The sequence below is a fragment of the Peromyscus eremicus genome, chromosome 2 (genome assembly GCF_949786415.1).
Source record: "Peromyscus eremicus chromosome 2, PerEre_H2_v1, whole genome shotgun sequence".
Lineage (NCBI taxonomy): Eukaryota > Metazoa > Chordata > Mammalia > Rodentia > Cricetidae > Peromyscus > Peromyscus eremicus.
This window is the reverse complement of record NC_081417.1, coordinates 121153956-121180734: the sequence shown is the minus strand read 5'-3', so window position 1 is coordinate 121180734 and position 26779 is coordinate 121153956. Positions and strand designations below refer to the sequence as shown.

At 52.5% G+C, this 26779-nt stretch overlaps 2 protein-coding genes across 2 annotated transcripts in view; one reads left to right on the top strand and one right to left on the bottom strand.

Annotated features, from left to right (window-relative positions):
• Positions 1-15558, top strand: part of Acot11 (acyl-CoA thioesterase 11) — a 53790-nt gene extending 38232 nt beyond the window's left edge. The window contains exons 7-16 of the mRNA XM_059254617.1: positions 302-455; positions 1516-1635; positions 2833-2977; positions 4002-4061; positions 5082-5144; positions 5465-5548; positions 6361-6491; positions 9853-9984; positions 10548-10674; positions 11493-15558. Of these exons, the coding sequence (XP_059110600.1) occupies positions 302-455; positions 1516-1635; positions 2833-2977; positions 4002-4061; positions 5082-5144; positions 5465-5548; positions 6361-6491; positions 9853-9984; positions 10548-10674; positions 11493-11648 (1172 nt within the window). The 3' untranslated portion in view covers positions 11649-15558. The remainder of the gene's footprint in view (positions 1-301; positions 456-1515; positions 1636-2832; positions 2978-4001; positions 4062-5081; positions 5145-5464; positions 5549-6360; positions 6492-9852; positions 9985-10547; positions 10675-11492) is intronic.
• Positions 11709-26779, bottom strand: Fam151a (family with sequence similarity 151 member A). Its single transcript, XM_059255848.1, is given in 8 exon segments — positions 11709-12439; positions 12863-13006; positions 13684-13823; positions 14224-14448; positions 17014-17173; positions 18812-18964; positions 24869-25012; positions 26653-26779. Coding segments are annotated over 8 exon segments (1824 nt in total).

Here is a 26779-nt window from a genome sequence, read left to right as displayed (position 1 = left end):
TGGGGCTGACACTTGCTCCTTACAGATGTGTGTCTGAGATCCAGCAGTTTGCTTGACGCATCCGCGGTCACACAGCCTGTGTTGGGTGGGGCAGGGGTTGGCTCAGGTGTGCCTCATCTCACAGCCGTGCTCTGTCTGCTGCCCTGTGGCAGGCTTATGTCCCTCCCGCCATGTCCTTCCATTCTTTACCCAGGGCCGTTCTATGCCTTGTGATATCTTGGTGGGGGTCCATGTCTTGGGGCTGCTGTGGACAGTCTGTCCTTAGGGATCTTCTCACCTCCCCGCCTTGCTCCCTGACCAGATCTAGACAAGGATTGCAGCAATATGGTGCCAGCAGAGAGGACCCGAGTGGAGAGCGTGGAACTGGTGTTGCCTCCTCATGCCAACCATCAGGGCAATACCTTTGGGGGCCAGATCATGGCCTGGATGGAGAACGTGGCCACCATTGCAGCCAGGTGAGACAGCCGTTCTTTGTGTCTTCTCTGCTTCTTCCAGAGGTTGTTTCCTTGGCAAGAGAAACCCTTACTATGTCGGTACTCAAGGCTCCAGAAGCGTGGGTGTTCTGTGAGGATAACCCTGGTTTTCCACACCATTTCTGTGAGCTGGCCATGCCTTCTTCTCCCCACCCACGGCCACATTCCTTGTAGCCACTGGGAATCTCCCCACCGGACTGACTCGGAAGCCTCCCTGGGTCTGGCTCTGCCTGAACTCCAGCTGGTAACCGCTCCTTCAGGCTCTGTCCCCCTCCCCCAACTTTTCCAGCCCCTCATTTTGCTCCTGTGTGACTTCCCACCATTCAGCACACTGCCCAGCCCCACCATAACGCCACCATGGACCAGTCCCTTTTTCTAGTGGACTGGAGTTCATGGCACTCAGTTGTCAGGGTTTTAAAAAGGTAGTTGTGATAACCAGTGGTCATTGTCCACACCCCTGTGCCTCCATGGCTTTGTCTTTGCAGTCCTCTCAGCTCTCTCCTAAGACACCTTCCTCCACTAGGCTAGTTTCCATTCTTAGAGTCCAGCTCAGGCCACCTCTTCTCTGAAGGTAAGTTCGAGATAGTGTCTAAGCAATAAGATTTGAGAAGCCTGCCTGTGAGTGTGAGACTTGAGAAATCCAGGGCCTGGATGACCAGGGGAGGCTTCCCGGTGGAGGAGCACCTCACTGGGGTCTCCAGTGACAAGAAGCTTTTCAGGAGGGGTGGGCCTCGAGGTCTCAGGGGACATAGACACTGAGGCAAATGCCAAGGGAAGGAAGTGAAGGGGCTTTCCTCAGGTCATACTCTTGCTTGCTTTCTTCTGGCCTCAAATTCAGCTCCTTTCTAGCCCTGCACCATGGCGTCAGCATGCTAAGCTGGAAGCAGCTTTAGTGCTATGCATGGAGCAGAATCATCCCTGGACTGGGGCAGAGGACCAGGTCCAGGATGGGTTAGGGGCTAAGGACTGGAGAAGGCTAGCCCAAGCACCCTGATGCAGTACCGACCACATGTTCTGTCTCTCTCCCTGTTTTTCCTCCCAGCCGGCTCTGTCATGCCCACCCTACACTCAAGGCCATCGAGATGTTCCATTTCCGAGGCCCGTCACAGGTGGGCGACCGTCTGGTGCTCAAGGCCATCGTGAATAACGCCTTCAAGCATAGGTGAGAGGTCGGGGTGGGTGGAACTGGGACACCAAGGGTCAAGGGTTCTTCCTGATGCTAGAAACTACCTAATGCAGACCTGCCAAGCCTTTCCCCAGCAGACATCTTCCCCAGCAGAGGGTTTTTCCACAGGTGCTGTGCCTCCCACCAGCTGGGATGCTGCCCTGTGCTTGTCTGCCCCATCTCTCTCCTGCTTGGCTGAAAGACTGAGATCTGGGGCATGCACAGACCATAGGGTCGCTCTGGGGGTGCACAGATCACAGGGTCTCTTCTTGCTCATGTTTCCCCGATCCTTTCCTACCCATGTCCTAAAACAGGTATTCTAACCTCTCACCCTGGAATGAGTTCTGATGTCTAGTCTCACCACAGCTGGCTTTAAGTAAAGGCTATTTCTGAGAACTTTGTGTGCTCATCAAGGGTGAGCGATCTGGAGCGGGGCAGCCTGGGTTCAAGTTTGGCTCCACTGCTCACAGGCTGGGCGACTTTGACCAAGTTATTTAACACCTCTTTCTCCGAATCCCCAGGGATGGGATTATAAGGTTGACCTTCAACTCATGTCAATCCTCCTGCCTCGGCATCCCTAGTATTGCGATTACTAGCACACGCCAGCATGCCTAGCTTCCTTTGTAATTTCCAATGACTTAATTTTTAAGAAATTACATTTATTTATTTATAGTGGGATGTGTGTGTGTGTGTGTGTGTGTGTGTGTGTGTGTGTGTGTGATACCTGAGCGTGCCCACATGAAAGTCAGAAGACAATTTGTGGGAATCAGTTTTCTATCTTTGACTATGTAGGTCCCTGAGATCAAACTTGGGTCATCAGACTTGGCAGCAAACGCCTTTCCTGCTGAGCCATCTTGCCTGCCCTCCCCCCCCCCCCCCCCCCCGTGACTTTTGGGTGGCTTTGCTTTCTTGCTTTGTTGACTTCCTGGGCTGTTAGCCTGAGGTCTGGCTGGGCAGGTTCATTCATCACTGTGTCGCACACACTGGGTGCTCTATGAGATTACCGAAGAGGACATGCATGTTCTGAAGGCCAGTGGGATTTGGGTCCGGTTGCTGGAAGAACTGCAGGAGAGTGTGTACACACCCTATGTGCCTGTGTGTGTACTTGTGTGTTAGTGTGTGAGTGTGTGGTGTGGAAGGGCATGGCTTGGGGAAGGTCCATTGAACTTGACTCCATCCTTCACTTGACCTTAGCATGGAGGTGGGCGTGTGTGTGGAGGCTTATCGCCAGGAGGCCGAGACCCAGCGACGGCATATCAACAGTGCCTTCATGACCTTTGTGGTCCTGGACAAAGATGACCAGCCTCAGAAGCTGCCCTGGATTCGTCCCCAGCCTGGGGTAAGTGCTCTATCCCCAAATTCCCTCACTTGTCACTCTGTGTGTGACAGTCCCATCCCTGACTCTTCACTGAGGTACAACCAGATCCGAGTGTCCTGGTCATGACTTAGGGATTCCCCTATGAAGCTGGGTACCTGCTCTGCCTCCCAGAACTGGAACATACCGTGGGGTCTGACTGATGTCGGGGGATCATGGACCTGAACAGCCCATGGGTTGCAGAGACCCCTGGCTTGGGAGCCCTAGGCTGGTAGGGCCTCACTCCTGACACATTCTTGGACACATATTTCTGTGAGTTTCAGTCCTTATCTGTGTGGTTAGTGTTCTGCAACTTCTGCCTGCCAAGATGCGGCTGTGGGGAAGCCACTGCCTGCAAAGCCTTGCAGGCCTTGAGAAATTGTGATGTCAGCATTATGGGGACAGGGGCAAGGGCACATGGATGTCTGGGTTCTGTGTCTGTGGCTTGTTGGAGGCCAGTTGCTGTCTTTGCGATTTTGAGTTGTGGGAAGGCTGTAGAGGAGGTGAGTTCTGAAGTTGGTCTTCTGAGTTCTGATCCTGGCTCCACCCCATACTCCTATGACCTTGGGAATCATTCAATCCTCTGAGCCTCAATTTCCTCCTGTATAAACTGAGAATCACAGATTATAAACTCAGGAACGTAGAACAGAAAGCAGGTGTGCTCTCAAGCAGAGCCCTCGTGAGGGCCTAGTTCCCAGCAAGTGCCCAGTGAATGTGGCTCTGGGTACCACTGTGAGGTCTTTTCACGTCTCTTCTACATTGGGGAAAACTGAGGCACAGAAGAGGGCCAGGGTACCCAAGGTCACCAAGGGCTCCAGGGAGAGCTAAACTACAGCTTGGGGCCCTGGCACTTTCCTAGGAAGGACGTTTTTGACCCCTGCTGCCCTAGCAAGACCTAGGCTTCTCTATAGACTGCAGGGTCCTCTGTCCCCAGAGGACAGGGATGGCGGAGCTATGGGCTAGCTGGGCATCCCACCTACACCACAACCTGTCCCTGCTTCCTTCCTAGGAGGGAGAACGACGATACCGCGAGGCCAGTGCCAGGAAGAAGATCCGCCTGGACAGGCGAGTGGGGCTGGGCAGGGGGAGGGACGTGCTTCAGCGTCTTACTGCTCTTCCATCCACCAGGACACTGAGGACAGAGCGTTAGGTCTCTTGTCTTGGGGACACACAGTTGAGTGAGATCTACTGTTGGTCCTGGCTTGATCTGGGGGATTTTAAATCTTGTTTTTATCCCATTGACTCTGAAGCCTGCTTGGTCTGTTTGATGAAAGGGTCAAGTCTCAGCACTCGGTGGGGATGAGGTAGAGGATTGCCACAAGGCCAGCCTGGGCTACATAGAGAGATCTGTCTCAATCAAAGCAAATGAACTAAAACAAAGCCCAGAAAGGTTTAGAGCACAGACCCAGTGGCTCAAAACGTGTAACCTGGTAAATCTGAGTCTACTGTAAAGTACCTTATAAAACAGTAGAGTGGGGTGGAAAGATAGCTCAGCGGTTAAGAGCACTGGCTGCTCTTCCAGAGGACCTGGGTTCAACCCCCAGCACCTATATGGCAGCTCACAACTGTCTGTAACTCCTGTTCCATGGGGATCCAATGCCCTCATACAGACATACATGCAGGCAAATCACCTGCATATGAAATAAAAATAAAGAAATCATAAAAAAGTTTAAACAACAACAACCTGTAGAGTGTTGTAGATGCATCCAGACCCACACACTGTATTAATAAGAAAAGCCTGCATTTCTAGGACATTTATCATATGCTAAGCCCCGTGCTCTTTGCAAAGCCCCTCAGAGGTAGAGATGGCATGGATTCCATTCCAAAGAGAATACTGAGGCGTGGGTGAAGGGGACCCTGAGCCTGGTCCTTTTTCCCTTGCCGGTCCCCTGCGAACTGCCTAGGGTGCTAGCTGAACTCATGTGTTCCCCGATACTGTTTTCTGGGTGTCGGTGTACCCTGTCGCCCTGCCAGGGAGAGTCTTCAACCTCACTGGGCTCAGCACGGGCCTGGCATGCAGTAGGCAATGATATTTGCTAAGAACAGTGGACTCGGAGAGACCCAGGCTGTCCTCTTCCCTCTCAGGAAGTACCTTGTGTCCTGTAAGCAGGCGGAAGTGGCCCTGTCTGTCCCCTGGGATCCTAGCAACCAGGTAAAGCCCTTTGTTTCAAAGCCCACAGGGCCCCTTTCCTTTCCTTTGGCCAGAGTGGTTCTGGAGGGACAGTCACAGGTCCAGGACCATGGGAAACCCTTTGCTTTGTCCTGATTGTGGTTCACACACAACGTGTGTGCGTCTCCTGTTTTGTAAGAGGGAGTGGGGGCTCTGGTTGTGGCTGCTCAGGGCTGTGTGGAGGGCTGGAGGGAGCCTGGACCCCTTCCCCAAAGCCCAGTTCCTTTCCCCACATCAGCACAGCCCTACCCAGGGACCCCTGGGGCGGGAGGAGGAAGCATTGGTTGGTGTGCTCTTCCCAGGTGTACCTGAGCTATTACAACGTGTCCTCTCTGAAGACGCTTATGGCCAAGGACAACTGGGTGCTGTCCGTGGAGAACCGTGAGGTAACTGATCCACCTGCCACCTTCCTCTCCCTTACAAGTGGCCAAGGTTGGCTGGTGGCAAGCATCAGATTGGGATCTTCAAAGCAATTCAGGGAGGTCATGAAGCCACCAGGTTAAACATGACTGTCTCTAAGGGCCCTGAGTGAAGCCCCTTTGGTCCTGCCTGCCACCGTTTACCCACCCTTGAGTCCACGGCTTTGCACAGCCCTTTCCTCCCCACTCTCCCTTGGCACAGCAGGTCTCTGCAGGGATGGGGCAGTGGGCAGTGTGAGCTCTGTCTCTCTTGCTTGTCCCTTGACAAGTCACATTCCTACCTGTCACATTAGGGAATAGAATGAAGCCAGGCTCTGGAGACCTGTTGCCTCAGTGGCTGCTTTTTCTTTTCTTTTTTAAAGTTATTTATCTATTTTGATGTGTATAGGTGTTTAACCTGTATGTGTGCACAACATGTATGCCTAGGGGAAGCCAGACGAGGGTGTCACATCCCCTGGGATGGGAATTACAAACTGCGGTGGGCTTATAAATTGCCGTGTGGGTGCTGGGAACCGAACCCAGGTCCTCTGGAAGAGAAGCCAGTGCTCTTAACCTTTGAGCCATCCCTCTAGCCCCGATTACTGCTTCTTAAAGAGATGTTTTCTGTCTGTCCGCATTGAGCTGTCAGAGGTCCATTTTCACGGGGTTGTGACTAAGTCTCAGAGACATTCAAGCACTTCTCCAGTCAGTGGCAGCCCTGACTTCTAGGAGACCTCCCCCGCCAGCAGCGTAGTCTGGGCCTGTGGTACAAGAATGAGGCCACCCTCTGTGCTACGCAGGTCCGCCTGTACATCCTGGAGGAGGAGTTCCTGTCCTTTCACTTGGAGATGGTGGTGCATGTGGACGCTGCCCAGGTCTTTACGCTGCTCTCGGACCTGCGCCGGAGGCCAGAGTGGGACAAGCATTACCGGTGAGGGGCCAGTGCTAGGTGAAAGGTGTGTGTGGGGGGGGATTGCCTGCTGATGCTAAGCATCTCCCATGATGCTTTGTTCCATGGCCTTCTGCAGATCGGATGGGTCTGACCATAGGGTATAGTTATATGTCAGGTGACAGTCAAAGTCATGGGCGTGTTGAGGCCCTAGGGAAGGGACTGAGCCTGGAATTAGATATGGAGGCCTGAGTTTAAATCCTGTATCTGTTCTAAATGGCTATGCAACATTGGTCAGGTCATTTCTTTTCTGGGTCTCTGTTTCCCCCTCTTCTTAAAAAGTTTTATTTATATCTGGGCGGTGGTGGTGCATACCTTTAATCCCAGCACTTGAAAGGCAGAGGCAGGCTGATCTCTGTGAGTTCAAGGCCAGCTTGGTCTACAGAGTGAGTTCCAGGACATGCTCCAAAGCTACACAGAGAAACCCTATCTCCAAAAAAAAAGTTTTTATTCATTTTATGAGGATGGGTATTTGGTTTTTGTTTTTCATGACAAGGTTTCTGTGTAATCCTGGCTGGTCCTGGAACTCACTCTGTAGACCAGGTTGGCCTCGAACTCAGATCCACCTGCCTCTGCCCAAGTACTGGCATTAATCATGTGCACCACCATCACCCATTGAGTAGGGTATTTTGCCTGCATATTTGTCTGTGTACCACATGTGTGTCTGGTGCCCAAGGGGGCTGGAAGAAAGCATTAGATTCTCTGGGACTAGAATTACAGACGGTTGTGAGTTATTATGTAGGTGCTGGGAATCGAACCCAGGTCCTCTGAAAAGGCAGCCAGTGTTCTTAACCACTGAGCCATCTCCTCAGCTCCTACATTTTAAAAAACAGCATTTATTTATTTATTTATTTATTTATTTATTTATTTATTTATTTATTTTTGTGTGTGTGTGTGTGTGTGTGTGTGTGTGTGTGTGTGTGTAGGTCAGAAGACAACTCTTAGGTCCCAGGGACTGAACTCAGATCAGCAGGCTTACTGGCAAAGTGCCTTACCCACTGAACCAACTTATGGGGTTGGGAAAGTTAACATTTAAAGTGGCGTTTGTTCAGGATCCTCAAAGTCATCTTGTTCGGCTGATGCCGTGGCTCACTCAGGCCGTCCTGCACGTGCTTCCCTAGGAGGCTGTATGGACTTGGGAACTCAAGAGGGGCTCAGCAGCAGCTGACTTTCCCGAGGGGCTGCTCCGTCTTTCTGAGTCTGCCCTCAGCAGACAGCTTGTAGCTTCTCTGGGCTTCTTGTCTAAGCTTTCTTTGAAGCCATGGTTGTGCTGGACTCAGTGGATAAAGCACTTGCCCACGAGCATGAGAACTTGTATTTGAGCCCCCAGGAGCCATGTAAAGCTGGGCATGCCATTCATGTTCACAACCCCAGTACTTCTTCTTCCAGATGAGAGACGAGACGGGAGACTCCCTGGAACTTCCAGGGCCAGTTAGCCAGGCACACACAGGTGAATAGCAATGACCAAAACTTGAGGCTGTTGATGTTCACAATGCACCATTAAGTGAATACTTGTACTCACAAATACTCATACTTATGTGTGTGTATGCACACACGCGTGCGTGCGCACACACGTACACAGAGCAAGAGATAGAGATAGAATGAGTGAGTGAGAGAGAGCAAGAGCAAGAAGGAAAGGGGAGGGCTGGAGAGATGGCTCAGAGGTTAAGAGCACAGACTGCTCTTCCAGAGGTCCTGAGTTCAATTCCCAGCACATGGTGGCTCACAACCCTCTGTAATGAGATCTGGCACCCCTCTTCTGTATACATAATAAATAAATCTTTAAAAAAAAAAAAGAAAATGTTTTATAAAAAAAAAAAGAAGGAAAGGGGAAGAGAGAGAGAGAGAGGGGGAGAGAATGAACTGTGTCACTTTAAAATGCTGTGCCCGGGTCACCCGGGCCTGCTGGTGGTGTGTTCTAGAAAGCTGAGAGGTGACTGGTGGTGGGTGGTGGCTAGGTAAAGGAACTGGAGAAGGTGAGCTGGTATGGACCAGCTCAAGCTTCACTGAGGGAATGAGTGACCTAAGGGTAAAGAGCTCCAGCACACTTCTCTAGCCTGGCACAGCCAGCCTGCTTTCAAGCCAGCGCTGAGTGCAGCAGAGGATAGGAGGGGAGGGAAGGAGGGGAGGGGGGAGGGGAGGAAGGGAAGGTGTGGATGTGGTCCTGTGTCCTCACGTGACTGTCCTTGTGTGTCTGGGTACCAGTCAATCTATGGTAGTATACCTGGACATATATGTGTGTGTGCTTGGGTTTATGTCTCTGCCACCAGCCAGGCTGAACACCCCAGCCCTGGCTTCTCATGAGCTCTGTCGCCCAGGGTGGGTTATTCCTCAGCCTGAGTCCCTCTCTTTAGTGAGGATACTGAGGTGCCCACAGCATAGGGGTGCTGTGGAGGGAGGCTGAGTGAGATCTCAGATGTACAGCACCCGGCACACGTTGGGGACTCACCAGATAGTACATACAACTACCAAATCCTTTAAGAGCTACCTGGGGTGTGTGCACCCGCGGTCAGAGCTGTATGTTCAGTGGCGTCTACCTGTGTGCCTGTGCATGTGTGCCCATGTGTGAGCATATGCTGAGAGGTAGCTTTTGTGTTCCTGTGTCTATATGTGTCTGAGTTTCTTTTTCCTGTTGCTCTGATAAAATACCCTGACCAAAGCAACTTAAGGGAGAGTGGGTTTATTCTGCCTCATGGTTCAAGGTACAGTCCATTATGGAGGTGAAGCCAAAGCAGCAGACGCTTGGAACAGTTGTTCATACTGCATCCACAATAACAAAACAGAGCGGGACCCGTGCACGCTGGCGCTCAGCTCACTTTCTCCGTTTTATGACAAGGGAGTGGCGCGACCCACAGTTGAGATGGGTCTTCCTACAGCAATTAATATAATCAAGAGGCTCTCCTACAGGCATGAGTGGAGGTCCGTCTCCCAGGTGATTTTAGATTCTATCACGTTGTCAGGCCACACTTTCAGTTTGTTTATGTGTATTTGCTTGAGTACACGTCTGTGTGCCTATGTGTTTGCGTGTGTCTACGTATACCTGTGCATTTCTCTGTATATGCATACGTGTACATGTACCTGTATACCCACCCTGGTGTGCATGACTATGTCTGCTGTGTGCATGTGTGTGTGTGCACACATGCACGGGCACTTGCAGGTACTCATGCATGCATACATCCTAGAGGGCCTCCACCCTTCCTTCCTCTGGCTCTGCTGAGCTGTGTAGAGGCGAGGAACCCATGCCAGGGCATCTCAGAAGGCTACAACCTGCGGGGTCCTGGCAGAGCCGTTCTCCCATTGAGAACTGCATGGCTCCCAGGTCCTGACTCCAGCCTCCCAACAGGAGTGTGGAGCTAGTGCAGCAGGTGGATGAGGATGACGCCATCTACCACGTCGTCAGCCCTGCCCTGAGTGGTAATACCAAGCCCCAAGACTTTGTGATCCTGGCCTCGAGGCGGAAGCCTTGTGACAATGGGTGAGTGTCTGCTTTCTGAGGGGTGCAGTAGGGGTGGGGAGACCTCATCTCCCTCTTCAGGAGGAGCAGCAACTTGGAGTCAGAGCTCTGCTGCCCACTGGTGGTTGGACTCAGAACCCACCAGCGGTTTGTAGGCTGCCAGGGATGGTGGTGTGGAGGTGTGGGGTTCACTGTGGTAGCAAGGGCCTATTCTGCTCCTGAAAAGCAAGGCTGTTCGTGGTGCTTGCGGCTGAGGGTGCTGCACTTAAGGCCGCAGACAGGGTACCTTTCACATGGCTATCCCTTAGCCTCTGCCCCCGGAAGCTTGTGACTGGTACCTGCAGCATGGGTACAGCAAGGATAGACTGCATCTCTTTTTCTGGAGACAAGGACCAGAAGAATGAAAACCCCAAGGCACACAGAGCCATGGGGACACACGAGACCTGAACCTGGTGCTGCTAACTCAGACGGCCCCTCTGTACAGCTGGCCCTGAGGGGATAAATCCATGCCTGGGAACAGGACAGGGTCCCCACCTTCTCCTGTGGATGATCTCTGACTCCTTCTCACTCTGACTCTCCCCCAGGGACCCCTATGTCATTGCACTGAGGTCAGTCACACTGCCCACACACCCTGAGACACCGGAATATCAACGTGGAGAGACTCTTTGCTCAGGCTTCTGTCTGTGGCGTGAGGAGGACCAGTTGACTAAGGTGAGGCCTGGTGTCCCTTCTACCCTTTCACCTGTGGGTGAACTGAACTGTTGGGCTGGGACCCTTCCAGACCTGGGCCCCCTATAGATATGAGAGCCTCCCAGCTCTCCCAGCCTGGAGAAGTCAGAGCATCATCGGAGATGGAAAAGAAGTCATCTTCGAGATTTAGTCAGTGTAGCTAGTGAGCAGCCACTGCTGGGGCTTAGAAAAAGTTTTGGAAAGCCCAGCTCTGATCTAAAATTCTGTCTCATTGCTTATTTACTGTGTCCCTCTTCTTGTCTGGGAGGGCTTTATGTGGCTCCGAGGGCCTATAAAGCCCAGCAGGGTAGTCAGTGTTGATTGAAAAGGTAGGGAGGAGGTGGGGGCAGGAGGGCTGCACCCTGCCCTCAGCTTGCAGTTTCCCTGGCAGCCTAGATTGGCTCTGAGCCTTGCCCAGGCGCTGACTCGGCCAGCGCTGCTAAGGATCTATGCAGAGCTAGTCCTAAGCTTATGTCTACCATGTTTCTGGGACCCCAGCACACTGATAGCAAGTGGATTCAGTGATAGGCTTTGGAGACTCAGTCCCTGTCCCCTGGGGTCACCTGGCCAGCAGGGAGGTTGTGATAGGGCAGCCAGGGTTGAAGTACCCCAAGTGTCTGGGAACCTGTCACAGGAGGTCACACCTGCCAGTCAGGTTTTCTAACTGACCTCCAAGACCCAGGATTGTACTTGTTGCCCCCTTGGTAGGCAAGCAAGACTGACCACCCGCCTGCCTTCTGCCCTTAAGTCCCCAAGCCTCTCCCCATTATGCTCCCTGAGCATGGCTTCCCGCCCTGCAGGTTTCTTACTACAACCAGGCCACCCCCGGCTTCCTCAACTATGTGACCACCAATGTGGCCGGCCTGTCCACGGAGTTCTACAATACTTTCAAGGCTTGTGAGAGTTTCCTGTTGGACAACCGGAATGACCTGGCCCCCAGCCTCCAGACCCTCTAGGCACCACCCCACCCTGCCCCAGGTCTTACACAGTGCGTGGAGCAAAGCAGAGGCATTTATTCACCCTGACTCCCCAGGGAAGCCTTCCACATTAGATGGTCCAGTCCTACTGGGTGGTCAGTTCCTGCTCACATCTGCCAGCAAGTCTTCTCGGTACTTCTCGGGTATCCTGTAATAGACTCGGGTCCTGTCCATGGCCCTGGCCACCCACAAGCCAGCCCACACATCTGCATAGCTGTTCCCAGGACTGCTGTGGTGTACCGTCAGAGTGGCTTGAGGGGAGACAGCCAGTAGCCTGGCCACAGTTTTGGCTGTGCTCCGGCCCAGTGGCCCGGCCTGCAGCTGGAAGGACACAGGTTGCCGGAGTCCCTGACACAGCTCCAGCATATCTGTGACCATCTGCTCCTGATAGCCACTGCCCAGCACCTCTTCAGGCCAGCCTGGTGCCACGGTCACATGGGGGAACATTTCAGCCACAGCTGTAAGCAGCTCTCTGCCGGCCACATGGCCAGGGACCACAAAATTACCATGTGAGATTGTGGCCCCCACCCACACAGGCCAGGGCAGCTGGCCAAGGGTGGAGAGGTGTGCCAGCGTGGCCAGGGATGGCCGGAGAGCTGCAGGATCCACTATGTTCACGTGGATGCCCCAGCGCCTGGGGTGAACAGCCAGCTGCCGCAGACAAGACTCCAGCGTCAGAACAGAACCACCTGGGGCACGCAGGATGGGCACAGGGGTCCCAGCTTCCGGTTCCTGCAGGCCAATATCCAGCAGGATCATGCCTTCTCTGTCTGGAAGAGGCAACAGTGTTTGGAGTACCTGTCAGTGTCTCTTGGTAAAGGGGCAGTGGAGGTCGCGGGGACAGACAAGGGGGAACTGGTGCCAGCCATGCTTGAATCTGCCAGCCCCATCCCGGGCTCCAAATGCTGTGACTGATGACTCTCAGGCAGACATGACAAATTGCCGGCTCAGTTCTTGGCTTTCTTAGGGACTCAGAGCTGGGTCACCACCCACTCCAGTCCCAGTGTGGCTGGGGACTCAAGGCTGCTGCTGGTCTAAGGCCAGGAGTTCTTGCTCTTGACGTTATTCCTCCTACTTGGTACCCAGTGCGTGGCATATCATGTTGCCATGGTAACAGAGAACCAAGTTACCCACCCAAGCAAATGACAGGCCTGTGGGTTAGCCAGGAGCTCTGGGGCTGCAGGCAGACTCACCAGGGACAGTAATGGCTGCTGTTCTCCCACTGCCGTTCACTTCTAGAACCAGCCACTCTACCTCTAGACCATCACCCCTGGGCGGCTGGAGAAGAGGGATCAGGCTGCCACCTGTGTAGTAGGTTCGCTTCCGGGTGGTGTTCACTGTGGGACCCAAGATTGCCAAGGTGAAAGGATCGCTCTCCATGGTTATGCCCTGGCTCTCCTGCATCCTAAACCCTGTAGCTGTCAGCTCCCTCTTGGATGGACTCGAAGTCATTGTCTCAAGGTCTGACAACCAGTAAACAGAGTTTACTGGGCCAGAAACCAAGTGGAGCTAGAGCTGGAGGACCCCAAAGCTGGTCTTCCCCGCTTCCCGGACATGGCTCCCTCCGTAGGAGAGGCATCTGATGTGACCCCTTGGGATGGCTTGAGCGTAGGTGCCCCTAGACTCAGGGTTTGCATGGTGGCATCTGGCTCATGAACTAGCGGGCACAGAAGAGGGCTGGGCTCTGAAACACTAGTGCCATCCAAGATGAGTGGTGCTGTGGAAACAAGGGGCGGGTCGAATGGGCTAGGTTCCCATCAAGCTGTACTTCTGTAAATTCCGTGTAGTTTTGGACCTCCATTTCCCTGTCGACCAGACTCCTGCTCTGTGGATAGCTGAAGCTCGGATAGCCTACTATCCCAGGGTCAGAAGACAAGTTCTCAGAATGGTTCCTGTCTCCTGTTCCACCCAGAATTTCCCCCTTCTAGACCTCCCTCCCTCTGCTCCCATGCCCAGCCAAGGCTGCCCTGAGCAGAACCCAGCCTACACCCCCCCTTCTGGGTCCCCTTCCTACGGGCCAGCTGCTTGAACTCCGACAAGACAGGCTCAAAGAGGTCATAGTAGATTTGGTGGGTGGCACTGTTGTCCCGGATGAAGAGGAGATCGTCTACCGACACAGGATCCGAAGCACCCTGCCACAGTGTCAGGCTGTACCTAGGACCAGAGAGCTGACTCAGAACCCCCCTGGGCTCAGAAAGACCCTCGGCTCTACTCCTATGTTCAGAACTGAATGCCAGCCTAGCCCAGGCGTGGAACATCTGTCCTCCAGCTTCCCACTAGCCTCTTGAGTACCATCCCTTCCAGGGGATGACGGGAAGCAGGAGTTCAGGGGGTGGGAGGATGTGCACACTTGGGGTGTCTATTCCTGAGTTACCCACTAATGGAAGCAGTGAACTGTTTTGTCCACCAGAGGAGTACAAGCCAGAGGCAGGGCACTGTAGGAGGTTATTTTGGCCACTGGGGCCAGGACGAGATGATCTTTAGGACCCCTCCTGCCATGTTCATCTTGGATCAGAGCCCAGGATAGGTTTGGAACCAGCAGAGGGGGCTTCACCTCTCAGATTGGCCCAGGAGCCAGCTGAAGTGGGGCCAGGCAGCCCGTGCCATGAAAGCCCGAACCGGGAAGGTGACCCTCTGGGGCAGCGCTCCCACCAGCTCCTGCATTTTCTCCACCATGGCTTGGGTGTATGTGCTGTTCGGCAGCTGAGGTACATAAAGAGTGGTGAAGCCAGGAGAAATGGTGACCTCTGGGTACTTCTCCTGGACAAGCGCCAGGAACCTGCAGAGAACAGAGAGATGCCTCTTTGTAGACCACTTCGGTCCCTCCTTGTAGGCTCTTGTCACAGGGATAGGGGGCAGTCAGGCCTGTGGAGTTTGTGCTTGGAGGTTGGTGACAGAGCTCTAAAGAACAGCAGTGGTTTGCACATGCTCCTGCTGGTACCACCACCCTGTGCCGTCAGGGAGGTCCGGGCTCACATTCCTACTCTGCCTCTGGTGGTCACCTCAGCCTTTGATTCTCAAAGAGACAGTGACTGTCTGCCAGGGCAGAGAGAGCCTTTGAACATCCCCATGTGGACGGCAGGGGTTAAGTGAGACTTTAAGGTGCGCAGATCTGCAATCTGCCAGTGGGCTTCAAGTCTCCAAAGTTTCGGATTCCTATTTTTTTTTTTTTTTTTGGTTTTTTGAGACAGGGTTTTTCTGTGTAGCTTTGTGCCTTTCCTGGAACTCACTTGGTAGCCCAGGCTGGCCTTGAACTCACAGAGATCTGCCTGGCTCTGCCTCCCAAGTGCTGGGATTAAAGGTGTGTGCCACCACCGCCCGGCCTAAATATTTTTTATATGGGCCAAGCATGATGGCATATGCCTATAATCTCAGCACTTGGGAGGCAGAGGCAGGAGGATCAGGACTTCCTTCATTTCTAGCTACATAGTGAGTGCAGGGCTAGCCTGGGCTATATGAAACTGTCTGAAAGCAATACATTAAAAAGAACTATTTGAATCTTGTTCTGATGCAGATTTTAGTAGGGAAGTAATGTCACCTACTGCCCAGTCTCCAGAGTACCCTGAGGAGAGAAGCCATGTTTGTCTTGGGCCCTAGACTACATTTTTAAAATTGTTTTCTTCAAATATATCTCATTTTGAGAACCACAGTAAATATTGGGTGGGTGGCTGGGCAGATGGAGGGAGAGGGGCCTGCAGACCACAAAGCTGGGGGAGGGAGAGGCCTGTGGGAACCTTTGCTCTGCCATTTTGTAGACTTAGGCCATTTAACCTCTCAAAGGTATTTCTACACTTACAAAATGAAGATGACTAGTTGCTACCTCATTCTCCTAAGAGTTTAGCTGTATTCTGCAAGTAAAGTGCTTGGAACAGTGCCTGGGGCACAATAAACATGCAGCTGCATGCTTCTGTCATTGTGGGTTTTCACATCTGGAAAATGGGGAGAAAAATACTCCTCGCCGATCAGGGGCTGGATTTCCTAGAGGACTGTGGAGGGAGTCATCTCTTTATAACTTGTAGCAGGCCAAGTCCTGTGCATATCACCGGGGAGACAGAAAGGCCATGGCAGTCTGCTCCCTCAGAGTCCACAATGGAGCGGGGGATGGGGTGGGGCGGGGGGACAGGACACAAACATGTAGGTCAGCAGAGACAGTCCAGTGGAATCAGGGCCGAGGGGCCCAGGGGAAGTTCGTCAGGAACCTGGGGTGCTAGGGATGCTTCTGGAGGTGGCATGGACTGGGAAAAGACTCATTAGAGAAAAGAAAACTAAGCATGCTGGTGCATACCAGGTATAGCAGAGAGGAGACACGAGGGTTGGAAGTTCAAGGCCAGACTGAGCTATATGCAGAGTTCAAGGCTGTTCAGGGCTACATGAGAACTTGTCTCATCCTCTCTCCGCCACAAAAAAAAAAAAAAGGTTAAAAAAAGAAAAAGAAAAGAAATAAAAAAACAAGTTATTACCGGGCAGTGGTGGCGCACACCTTTAATCCCAGCACTCGGGAGGCAGAGCCAGGTGGATTTCTGTGAGTTCAAGGCTAGCCTGGGCTAGAGTGAGTTCCAGGACAGGCTCCAAAGCTACACAGAGAAACCCTGTCTTGAAAACAAACAAACAAAACAAAACAAAACAAAACAAAACAAAACAAAAAAACAAGTTATTGTGGCCCATAACTGTAACCCTGGTACCAGGAGCCCCACAAGTATGAGGCAGCCTGGCCCATATAAGGGGTTCCAGGCCAGCAAAGACTACATAGAGGGACTGTGTCTTAAAAACACACAAAGGGGGCTGGAGAGATGGCTCAGAGGTTAAGAGCACTGGCTGCTCTTCCAGAGGTCCTGAGTTCAATTCCCAGCAACCACATGGTGGCTCACAACCATCTGTAATGAGAGCTGGTGCCCTCTTCTGGCCTGCAGTCATACATGCTGTATACATAGTAAATAAATAAATCTTTAAAAATCATAAAAAAAAAAAAACCACACACACACACACAAAGGAGCAGGCATCCAACACAAGAGGGAACAGTGTATGCGCATGCTCAGAGGTGGCTGGTGAGATGGTTCAGCAGGTAAAGGTGCTTGCCACCAAGACAGATGACCTGAGTTCAAGCCCCAGAACCCATGTGGTGAAGAGAAAACCAACTCTTGAAAGTCGTCCTCTGACGTCCAGATGGGCACTGCGGCTTCCACACAGGCACAAACACACAAACACAGAGGAAAACGCTCAGAGCTGAGGTCTCATGGCGGGGCTGACAATCACAAAGTCGTGCCCCCCCCTCCCCGGTTCCCCTCTCATGCTCACTGCTGGCAGAAGAGGGCTGGACCCAGCTGGCCAGAGGGTGAACACTCACTGTGTAGCGTTGATCTCAACCGAGAGAGGCACATTGGGGCCCCTCAGGATGTCAGCGTTGATCCACACCGGTCTCCGAATCCTGCCAGCCTCAGTCAGCTGCCGGAGGAGGTCCAGGGAGGGGCCCACAGCCTTGAGGCTCTTGAAGTCCAGTTTGATGCCTGCAGGAAAGGGGCAAGGGCTGGGGAACCGGAAGTCGACTTGCTGGATAGAAAGAACTGGTAAGGGTGGGGCAGGTCTTGGGAGAGAATGGGAAGATGGGGGGCAGATGATGGTGGGGTGCGGGGATAGTTTTCAGACAGGGAGAGCCAACACTTGAGAAGAAGGGGTCTCCTCTCCATCCCAGGTAGGTAGAAGCAAAAGCCAGCTGAAGGCCTGGGCTGGTTCAGGGCGACTTGGGCATGAAAAGCGCTTCAGTTCCTGGACAGAGCAGAGTCTGAGACCCGAACCCCAACAGCCTGTGGGGGGTCCACTAGGCCTCCAGGAAGAGACATTTGAGTAGAGAGGTTAACTAGATAGAAAAGGGACTCAGAGTGAATGACTGCCCATCTTAACTGTGGAGACAAGAGACGAGACTTCCAAGTTAAGAGATGTTGAAAGCAAAGCCAGGACAAGAGGAGCCATGAGCGTGAAAGAAGAGAAACCACAGGTGTGTGTGGAGTTAGAGAGGCCGTCTGAAGAAGGCAGTCCGTGGGAGAAACGACGTGGTTGTGAGTGGAGACAGAGTCGGCAGGTGTAGTGGGGGGGGATGAGGGGGATGAGGGGGATGAGGGAGGTGAGGGGGATGAGGGGGATGGGGGAGATGAGGGGGATGGGGGAGATGAGGGGGATGAGGGGGATGAGGGAGGTGAGGGGATGGGGGAGGTGAGGGAGATGAGGGAGATGAAGGGGACTAGGGGGATGGGGGAGGTGAAGGGGATGAGGGAAATGAGGGGGATGAGGGGGATGAGGGGGATGGGGGAGGTGAGGGGGATGAGGGGGATGAGGGAGGTGAGGGGATGGGGGAGGTGAGGGAGATGAGGGGGATGAAGGGGACTAGGGGGATGGGGGAGGTGAAGGGGATGAGGGGGATGAGGGGGATGAGGGAGGTGAGGGGGATGAGGGGGATGAGGGGGATGAGGGGGATGAGGGGGATGAGGTGGATGAGGGAGATGAGGGGGATGAGGGAGATGAGAGGGATGAGGAGGATGGGGGAGATGAGGGGGATGAGGGGGATGAGGGGGATGAGGGAGGTGAGGGGATGGGGGAGGTGAGGGAGATGAGGGGGATGGGGGAGGTGAAGGGGATGAGGGAGATGAGGGGGATGAGGGGGATGAGAGGGATGGGGGAGGTGAGGGGGATGGGGGATATGGGAGAGATGAGGGGGATGAGGGAGATGAGGAGATGAGGGGGATGAGGGGCATGAGGTGGGATGGGGGAGATGAGGGGATGAGGGAATGAGAGGCATGAGGGAGAAGGTGGTGCTAGGGGGAGACCTAGATCCAGACTGGAAAGGGGAATTGCGGGGAGAGAGTTTGGCTTTGAACCCATCACATCCAGTTCTGGGGACCCACGGGGACACCGTGACCCTGTCTGGCCCTTTGCACTTTACTTTGCATTTTCATGTCCCTGTCTCACTGTGGGTTCCGGAGAGAACACGTGGGCTATACTTCCTCTTGTCTACTTCACTTAGCTCCCCCTGAGCCTGAGAGATGGAAGTGAGCAGCTCAGGGTGGGCTGGATTCACCTCGCCCAAGAGGGATTCCTACTTAAGGGCAGGGGACTGGGGAGCCAGTAGGGCTGGGAGAGGGAAGACTTACCCTTCTGAGACGAGGCCAGTACAGCTTCCAGCCACTGCTGCAGGGTATTGTCACTGTAGATGGCTGGAGGGTGGGCCATAATGGGCACCCCAGTCTCATTGACTGTAGTGAACCCTTCTACAGTGACATCCGCCTCCAAGACCATGACATCACCTGTTTTTAAGAGGGAGAACTCAATCAGTACTTTAAAAATGCTTACCTATCATCTCTCTCTCTACCTATCTATAATCTATCTATCTATCATTTCTCTCTTTATCTCTCTATTATCTATCCATCTATCTATCTGTCTACCTACCTACCTACCTACCCATCGTGTGTTTGCTCATGTACTGTGGCTTATGTGTAGTGATCAGATGATGACTTGCAGGAATCAGGTCTTCATCAACCATATGGGTCCTGAGGATCACACTCAGGTCATCAGACTTGGTGGCAAGTGCCTTTACCTGCTGATCCATATAAAGGCCTCTCAATCAGCACTTTTTTTTTTTAAATGAATCTCTGACTGGTCTGGAATTCTTGTTATGTAGACCAAACTGGCCTCAAATTCACATAGATCTGCCTGCCTCTGCCTCCTGAGTACTGGGATTAAAGGTGAGGCACCACCACACCTGACCTGCTCTGGTTTATTGAGAAATTTTTATCCATCTGAATAGAATTTGAGTCAGGCACACACAGCCTCCTGTGTCAACTTACTGTCCAGAACAATGGTTTTGGCTCCCACTCCCCGCCAAGACTACCCTGTCCTCACTAGCAACTAGGTGTTATCTGTTACATCATGCAGTTAACTCAGGTGAGCCCTTGAGCATTTAGCCTAAATGAAGCTCAGGCCGTTGGCACCAGGTTTAATGTGTACAAATATCAACACAACATGCAGCTGTCAAATTGTAGGTTTTGATCTCAAGGTTGGGGTGGGGCCGAGATTCTCATCTCTCATGTGCCCCCCAGTTAGGCCACTCTTCCATCCTGGAGCATTGGCTGAAACCATCTCTTCCTAAGGGACACCGCCCCCCGAGTCTTCCCTCCATGACAGTGGAGCTGACTAACACCTGAAGCACTGGAGGGATGACCAGGGAATGTTGAAAGCGAGCAAATCAAAGACAGAAAGGGAGAGACTCTGCCAGTGTGGTGTGATCCCAGTATGAGGGACTGTGAGACAGGTCTTGCTGTGAGCTTGAGGCCAGTCGGGGGCACATAGTAAGTTCAATGTCAGCCTGGGCCAAGTCCTGAGATCTTATCTAAACACACACACACACACACACACACACACACACACACACACACACACACACCAAATTCAAGACCAACCCCCCAGGCTCAGGGAAGTGAGACAGCTCATTTACTGTCTCTGAGGATTTAAAAAAATGCATTTGTTTTTATTTTCGGTGTTTAAGTGACGGCCTACATGTATGTACGTGTGCCACCTCTGTGCCTGGTGCCAATAGAAGACACAAGAGAGCATCAGGTCCCCTGGAACTGGAGTTGCAGAGAATTGTGAGCTGCCATGTGGGTGCTGGAAACTGAACCTGGGCCCTCTGCAAAAGCAGCAAGTGTTTTTGAGCATGGGGCCTTTTCTCCAGCCCTCCCTTGTGCCTGAGAATTTCATCAGGTTTCTTTAAAGTCCAGGTGCTGGCTTTTCGGGAGGGAGAATGAAGCCAAATGCAGGCTGTTGCTGGAACTGTTTTTGTTGGTTTGTTTTTGGGGACAGAGTCTTAACTCTGTTGCCCCAGGTAGCCTGAAACGTAATGTATAGCCCAGGCTAGCCTCAAACTCCTGAGCAGTCCCCCTGCCTCTACTTCTCAAGTTCTGGGACTCTAGATATGTGCCAGAATGCCCAGCATTTTACTTCAGCTTTTGAGACAGTTTTGTTTTGTGGTCCGCTAGCGTGGAACTTGGATCTCCTGCCTCCGCCTCCCAGTGAGGACCACAGGAGTGGGAGTTTCCATCAATCCATCCTATCCTTGCATTGTATCCTGTGCTTTGAAGTTGGGACTATTGTCCTTATTGGTGAGAAGGTGCAAGTTCCCAAGCCTCAGAACACCAGCCGTGACCCCAGGACCCATTGTGAGCCCTGATGGCCTATGGATGTTATGAAATAAATTTTATTTTTGTAACTTGAACACAGTTTTTTTTTTTTAAGGAATGTGTAGTAGTGTGAATGTAACTGGCCCCCATAAGCTCATAGGGAGTGGCACTATTAGGAGATCTGGCTTTGTTAGAGTAGGTGTGGCCTTGTTGGAGGAAGTGTGTCACTGTGGGGGTGGGCTTTGAGGTCTCCTATGCTCAAGCTATACCCAGTGACAGAGTTCATTTCCTGTTGCCTGTGGATCAAGATGTGGAACTCTCAGCTCCTTCTCCAGCACCATGTCTGCCTGCATGCCGCCATGTCCTGCCATGTTGATGATGGCCTAAACCTCTGAAACTGTAAGCCAGACCAATTAAATGTTTTCCTTTATAAGAGTTGCCGTGGTTATGGTGTCTCTTCACAGCAATAAAAACCCTAAGACAGTATGTGTTTTTCATGTATGTATGTATGTATGTATGTATGTATGTATGTATGTGTCATGTGTGTGCCTAATGCCCCCAGAGGCCAGAGGGCATTAGATCCCCTGGAACTGGAGTAACATACAATTATGAACCACCTTGTGAGTGTTGGGAACCAAACCCAGGTCTCCTCTGCAAGAATAGCAAGTGTTCTTAACCTCTGAGACATCTCCCCAGCTTCTATTAAGCTCTTTCTTAACTTTTGGCTACTTGGACATACAGTGGGTAGAGTCCATGGGGTTTGGGGCATAGAGAATCTAGGCCCGAGCGGGGTACCTGGCTGACACTGGTGTGGCAGAAACTAGGTATGGTGGCGCACATCAGAAATCCCAGCACTTGGAACCTGGAGATAGTAGGGTTAAGAGTTCAAGGCTAAACTGGGCGGTGGTGGCACACGCTTTTAATCCCAGCACTCGGGAGGCAGAGGCAGGCGGATCTCTGTGATTTCGAGGCCAGCCTGGTCTACAGAGCGAGATCTAGGATAGCCTCCAAAGCTACACAGAGAAACCCTGTCTCGAAAACCCAAAAAAAAAAAAAAGAGTTCAAGGCTAGCCTAAGTTACACAGAGAGTCCCTCACTGAGAGAGTGCCTACACAGTATGCATAAGGCCCTGGGATTAACCTCCAACACCACCAAAAATAAAAAGCCAGGCATGGTTTCTGTCTGTCATCCTAGCAGGGACCCTGCCCATTGCTCCATAAATGGGATGAGGATTTCCATAAATAGATGGAAATTGTGCTCTCGACCTGACTGGCCTTCTTGAGGTGGTCACTTGCTCGTCCTGTCTTCCTGGAAAGTCCTCTCCCTTAATACTGAAAGAGGTGAACATTCCAGAGCTGGACCAGGGCTCTAACTTGCTTGGGGTGAGGGATCAAGGAAGTGAGGAGGAGTTTGGATCCTCAGGAATGGGAGGTGCTCCTCAGAGGGCAGGGAGCACACAGTTGCCTAGCTCTCCACTCACCCACCAGGTGGGCATGATGGCTGAGTGTGCAGACCCTGAATCCACACACCGGCAAGCTGTGTGACACAGGCCAGGTTACCCAACCTCTCTGTGCTCATTCCCTCGTCTGTTGAGAATTAACTAATAACACATCCCAGGTTAGGCATTCACTAAGTGTTAATTATTATTTGCACTTACCTGGGGTAACCCAGGACCATTTGCTGTACTTCTGCTGTCTCAACACAATTACTAATAATGACTTGTTTGCAATCAAGCGTGCCCCAGTTTGGTTGACAAATGGCTCACTATCCACCCACATTTACCCAGGAGGGGAAGTCACTTGCCTGGAATCACAGCAACATTCCCCCATTCCACTTCCAGGGTCTCTTGTAGCCCAGGCTAGTCTGGAACTTGCTCTATGGCCCAGGATGACCCTGAAGTCTTAACCATCCCCTGCCCCTGACCTCCCCAGTGCTGAGATTACAGCTGTGCCCCACCAGGCCTGGCCAGAATCAGGGTAGTAAATGCCAATGTAAAATTTGAAGTTTTTTGGCTGCCTCCATAGCACTGCGGCTTTTGCTGTCTACCTGGGCACTCAGTCTAGACCATCCTAACTCTGCCAGCTCCCTCAGAGGCCTGCTCCGGGGTCTGTCAGCAAGGAAATTGGGCCCCTCTCTGCCAAGGGTGAGTCTTTGTGTTTCCTATTGCCAGCCCCTCACCCCATGACTCCTCACTGTGCCAGGCTGCCCTGGGTGAAGCTAGGTGGCAGGTCCTTTTGGTATCCCCTCAGGCCTTATCTCCTCCCTTTCTCTGACCTGGACCCCTTGTCAGGGCAGAGGGCTTCCTGTTTGGTTAAGGGGTGTGTGCGCGTGCGTGCGTGCGTGCGTGCGTGCGTGCGTGCGTGCGTGTGTGTGTGTGTGTGTGTGTGTGTGGTGGGACTCATCCTTCTATAGTGAGAAATTCTCAGTCCTCAGAGATTAAGGGAAAAACTCCTTAATTAGTGCATAGTTGTAGGCTCTAGCTGTTCCTTAAATAGGTCTAGGCTGGGTCCGAAATATCTCGTAGCTTGGATACTAATGGGTACTGGTATCATCTTGTCTGTGTGACCATTGACCATCTCAGAGTCATCCCCACCCCAAAGGAGATTTTTCCTGGAGCTAAGCAGATTTCCCACAAGCTAAGCTTTGCAGGCTCCCTAGTTAGGAAAGTTTCCTCGTTAGCAACAGGACCTGCTGCTGTCTGTGCTCTTTTCCAGACAAAGAAGAAGGGCCTAGCAGGCAGACAGAAGCAGAAGCCAGTAGCTCAGTGTTAGCAGTGTTGTCTCAGATCAGAGACAGGTTCTCATTCCTGTGTCACCGGATGTCTTCTGAGGGAGCCTGAGAAGCATGGTTGATGTCAAACCTCGCCATGTCCTTTTCTCTTTCACTCCCAGTCAGCAAGGCCCAGATGTTGGAAGACACAGCTCATAGCGATGAACTGAGTCCCTCCTGGCCTGGCCTCTCCTCACTGGCCATTTAGGCCTTCAGCCAACCAGTTCTTCCCAGGCTACATGTCGGGCCCGCTGTATGGCGACCTGCCAGAGCAAAAGCCATAGCCTGATGGACAGGCCTCCTCTGCTTCCAACCTATGTGTGACCCTGGATGAGACTCCGGGATGCTCATCTGAAATCAGGTTATCTCCCCCTTTCTCTCCCCGTCCCATTTCTTTCTGACAAGGTTTTGATATGTAGCCTGTGCCAACCTGGAACTAGTGATCCTCCTGCCTCAGAGCTTCCTGAGGTCTGGGGTTACAGGTCAGCAGGAGCTTTTTCTTGACTGGTGGTTCTCACAGTGAAGTCCTAAAGAGCAGTGTGGCCTGGGAGCTCTCAGGCCACATCTACAATGCTGAATGGGGACCTTGGGGACCTGTGTCTTCTGAAGCAAACTTGAGCCAGGACTCTCCCCACCCCACCCCCGCCATCGTCCTCCACAGCTTGGAGTTTATGAGCTTCTCAACAACCCCCAAAGAGAATGTTTCCCCATTGACCCAAACCAGGCACTCAGATCACAGACTTAGGGGCTGATGTGTGTTGGCCTCACTCCTCTGGGACTCGGTCACCTAATTTCTCTGAGCTTCAGTGTTTCTTCTATGAATGGTGCCCACAAGCAGGTTGCATGGGTTCCGGGGGGCCTCCATGCAGTGTGAGGGGAGAGTGTGCCTGTCACTGACAGGACGCCATGATTGTTTTGCACTTGGACTGTAAGGCGTTGCAAACAGCCTGTTTCAGGAGCACTGTGGAGTTCATGTCTCCGGCTTTTGAGTCCTGGAGGTCAAAGGCCTCCTTAGCAGGGACCATCAGCCCTTGATAGGTTGAGGGAGGGTTGTTGGAGTGAGTACAGTATTGTGATGAGCCTGGATTTAGCACCTGGTCTAAATCCAGGCCTCAGAGCTCACTGGCTGCTCAACCTGAATGGCCTCAGCCCTGTTCCCTCAGGAAGACTGCGGCAGGCATAGGAAGTAGACACCATAGAGTTGCCATGACCGTGGTGTCACCTGCCCTCTGACCCCCTGACCCCAAGCAGGATGGCTAGACTTACTGTTCAGGGCGGCCTCCATCTCTTTCTTGCTGTTGGCTGCGTGGTACCAGGTAACCAGCAGGCCATCCCGGTGGCTGATGTGGCCTGTGCTTAGCATGTAGTCGAGCATGTCAGCATCCGGGCGACAAACATCTTGCTCACAGCCTGGAACCAATGCCAAGGGGTTGTTATCATCATCTCTGGCTCAGTCCAGCATGCTTAGCTATAATTCTAACTCTATGAATCTAGCATTCTATCCAGTAGACAGACAGCAGGACCCACAGTCCCTGGTCCAGTTAGACACATTGAGCCTAGCCTGATGGTACATGTCTCTAATCCTAGCAGTTGAGAGGCCACGGCAGGAAGATTGTCACCAGTATGAGCCCAGCCAGGACTACATAGTAAGTTCCAAGTCAGTTGGGCCATAGAGTAAAAATCTTTTTTAAATATGTAGAATAGGGGCTGGGGCTGGGGCTCGGTTGGTGCTTGCTTGCCCACCTTACCACCTAGCCAGCACGTAAACTAGCTCTAGGGCACATACCTATCATCCCATCACTAGGGTGGTAGAGGCAGGGAATCAGAAGTTCAATGCTGTCCTTGGCTACATAGTGAGCTGGGGACCAGCCTGGGTTACATGAGTCCTTGTCTCAAGAATCAGACAAAAGGCCGGGCGGTGGTGGCGCACGCCTTTAATCCCAGCACTTGGGAGGCAGAGCCAGGCAGATCTCTGTGAGTTCAAGGCCAGCCTGGGCTACCAAGTGAGTCCCAGGAAAGGCACAAAGCTACACAGAGAAACCCTGTCTCGAACCCCACCCCCCAAAAAAAGAATCAGACAAAAAAGGCCTATCAAGATGGTTCAGCAGGTAAGGACAATTGCCTTCAAGCCTGAGGACCTGAGTTTAATCACTGAACCCCACATGGTAGAAGGAGGAAGCTGACTCCCATAAACTGTCCTTACACACACACACACACACACACACACACACACACACCAAACAAACGAACAAATGTAAAAAACAAAACCCAGCCAGAAGACAGGAAATGGTGTGGGTTCCTGGGGCCACAGAGGCCATCATGATGGCTTTGGGTCATTAGGAAAGGTGGAGCTATTAGAGGAGGCGTTTAGGAGGTACCTGGAGGGATGGGTGTATACTTGACAGGAGGGGAGTATATAGATAATTCTGGACTGAAAGAATAGTGAAGGCTTAACCATAGGAAGCGATGTTTGTACAAAGGAATGGGTGTTGCCTGGTCCTCACAAAGAAGGAACGCTTGATCTCCAGCGGAGGAGCTGGGTCTGTGCAGGGAAAGGGACCAAGGGAGTTGTTTAGAGAGAGCATGCTGGCTGCAGAGGAGGGGCTGCAGAGAGCCCACTGGAGACAGCCCCTGCAAGAGTCTGAGCAAGAGCCTTGAGGTTGTGAGGGCCGTGCTAGGGAGGGGTAGAGGAGAGGGTGGGAAGCAGAGCCTCAGAATCAGGATGAGCATAGGTTTGAGGGGGCTGTTTCTGGGTGCCTAGAGAGTCTTTCTCGAGGAGAGATTGCAAGGACCAGCAGGTGTGTCGGGAGAGTGGGAAGGCTGCTCAGAGTGCTGTCCCTCCAAAAGCCCAGGAGCAAGTTCTTGGCTGAAGACTGAGATTTGGTGATGAGAGGAAAGTCAATAGCACCTTCTGCTAGGGACGGAGGGCTCCGTAGGGCTGAAGTGTCAAAGAGCTGAATGGAGCTGGGTGTGTAGACAGGACTTAGTGGGGTAAGGGATGAGAAATGGCGGGAGTTGGGGGGGGGAGTGCAGGAAGGAGGAGTTTCTACCTGGTTGGGTGCCCCGATGCAGGGTGAGGCCCAGGATCATTGAAATGGCCAACACTAGGGTCACGCTGATGCTGCCAGCAAGGATCCACTTGGCCTGGCCGTTGGAGCACCACCTCTTACAGGACAT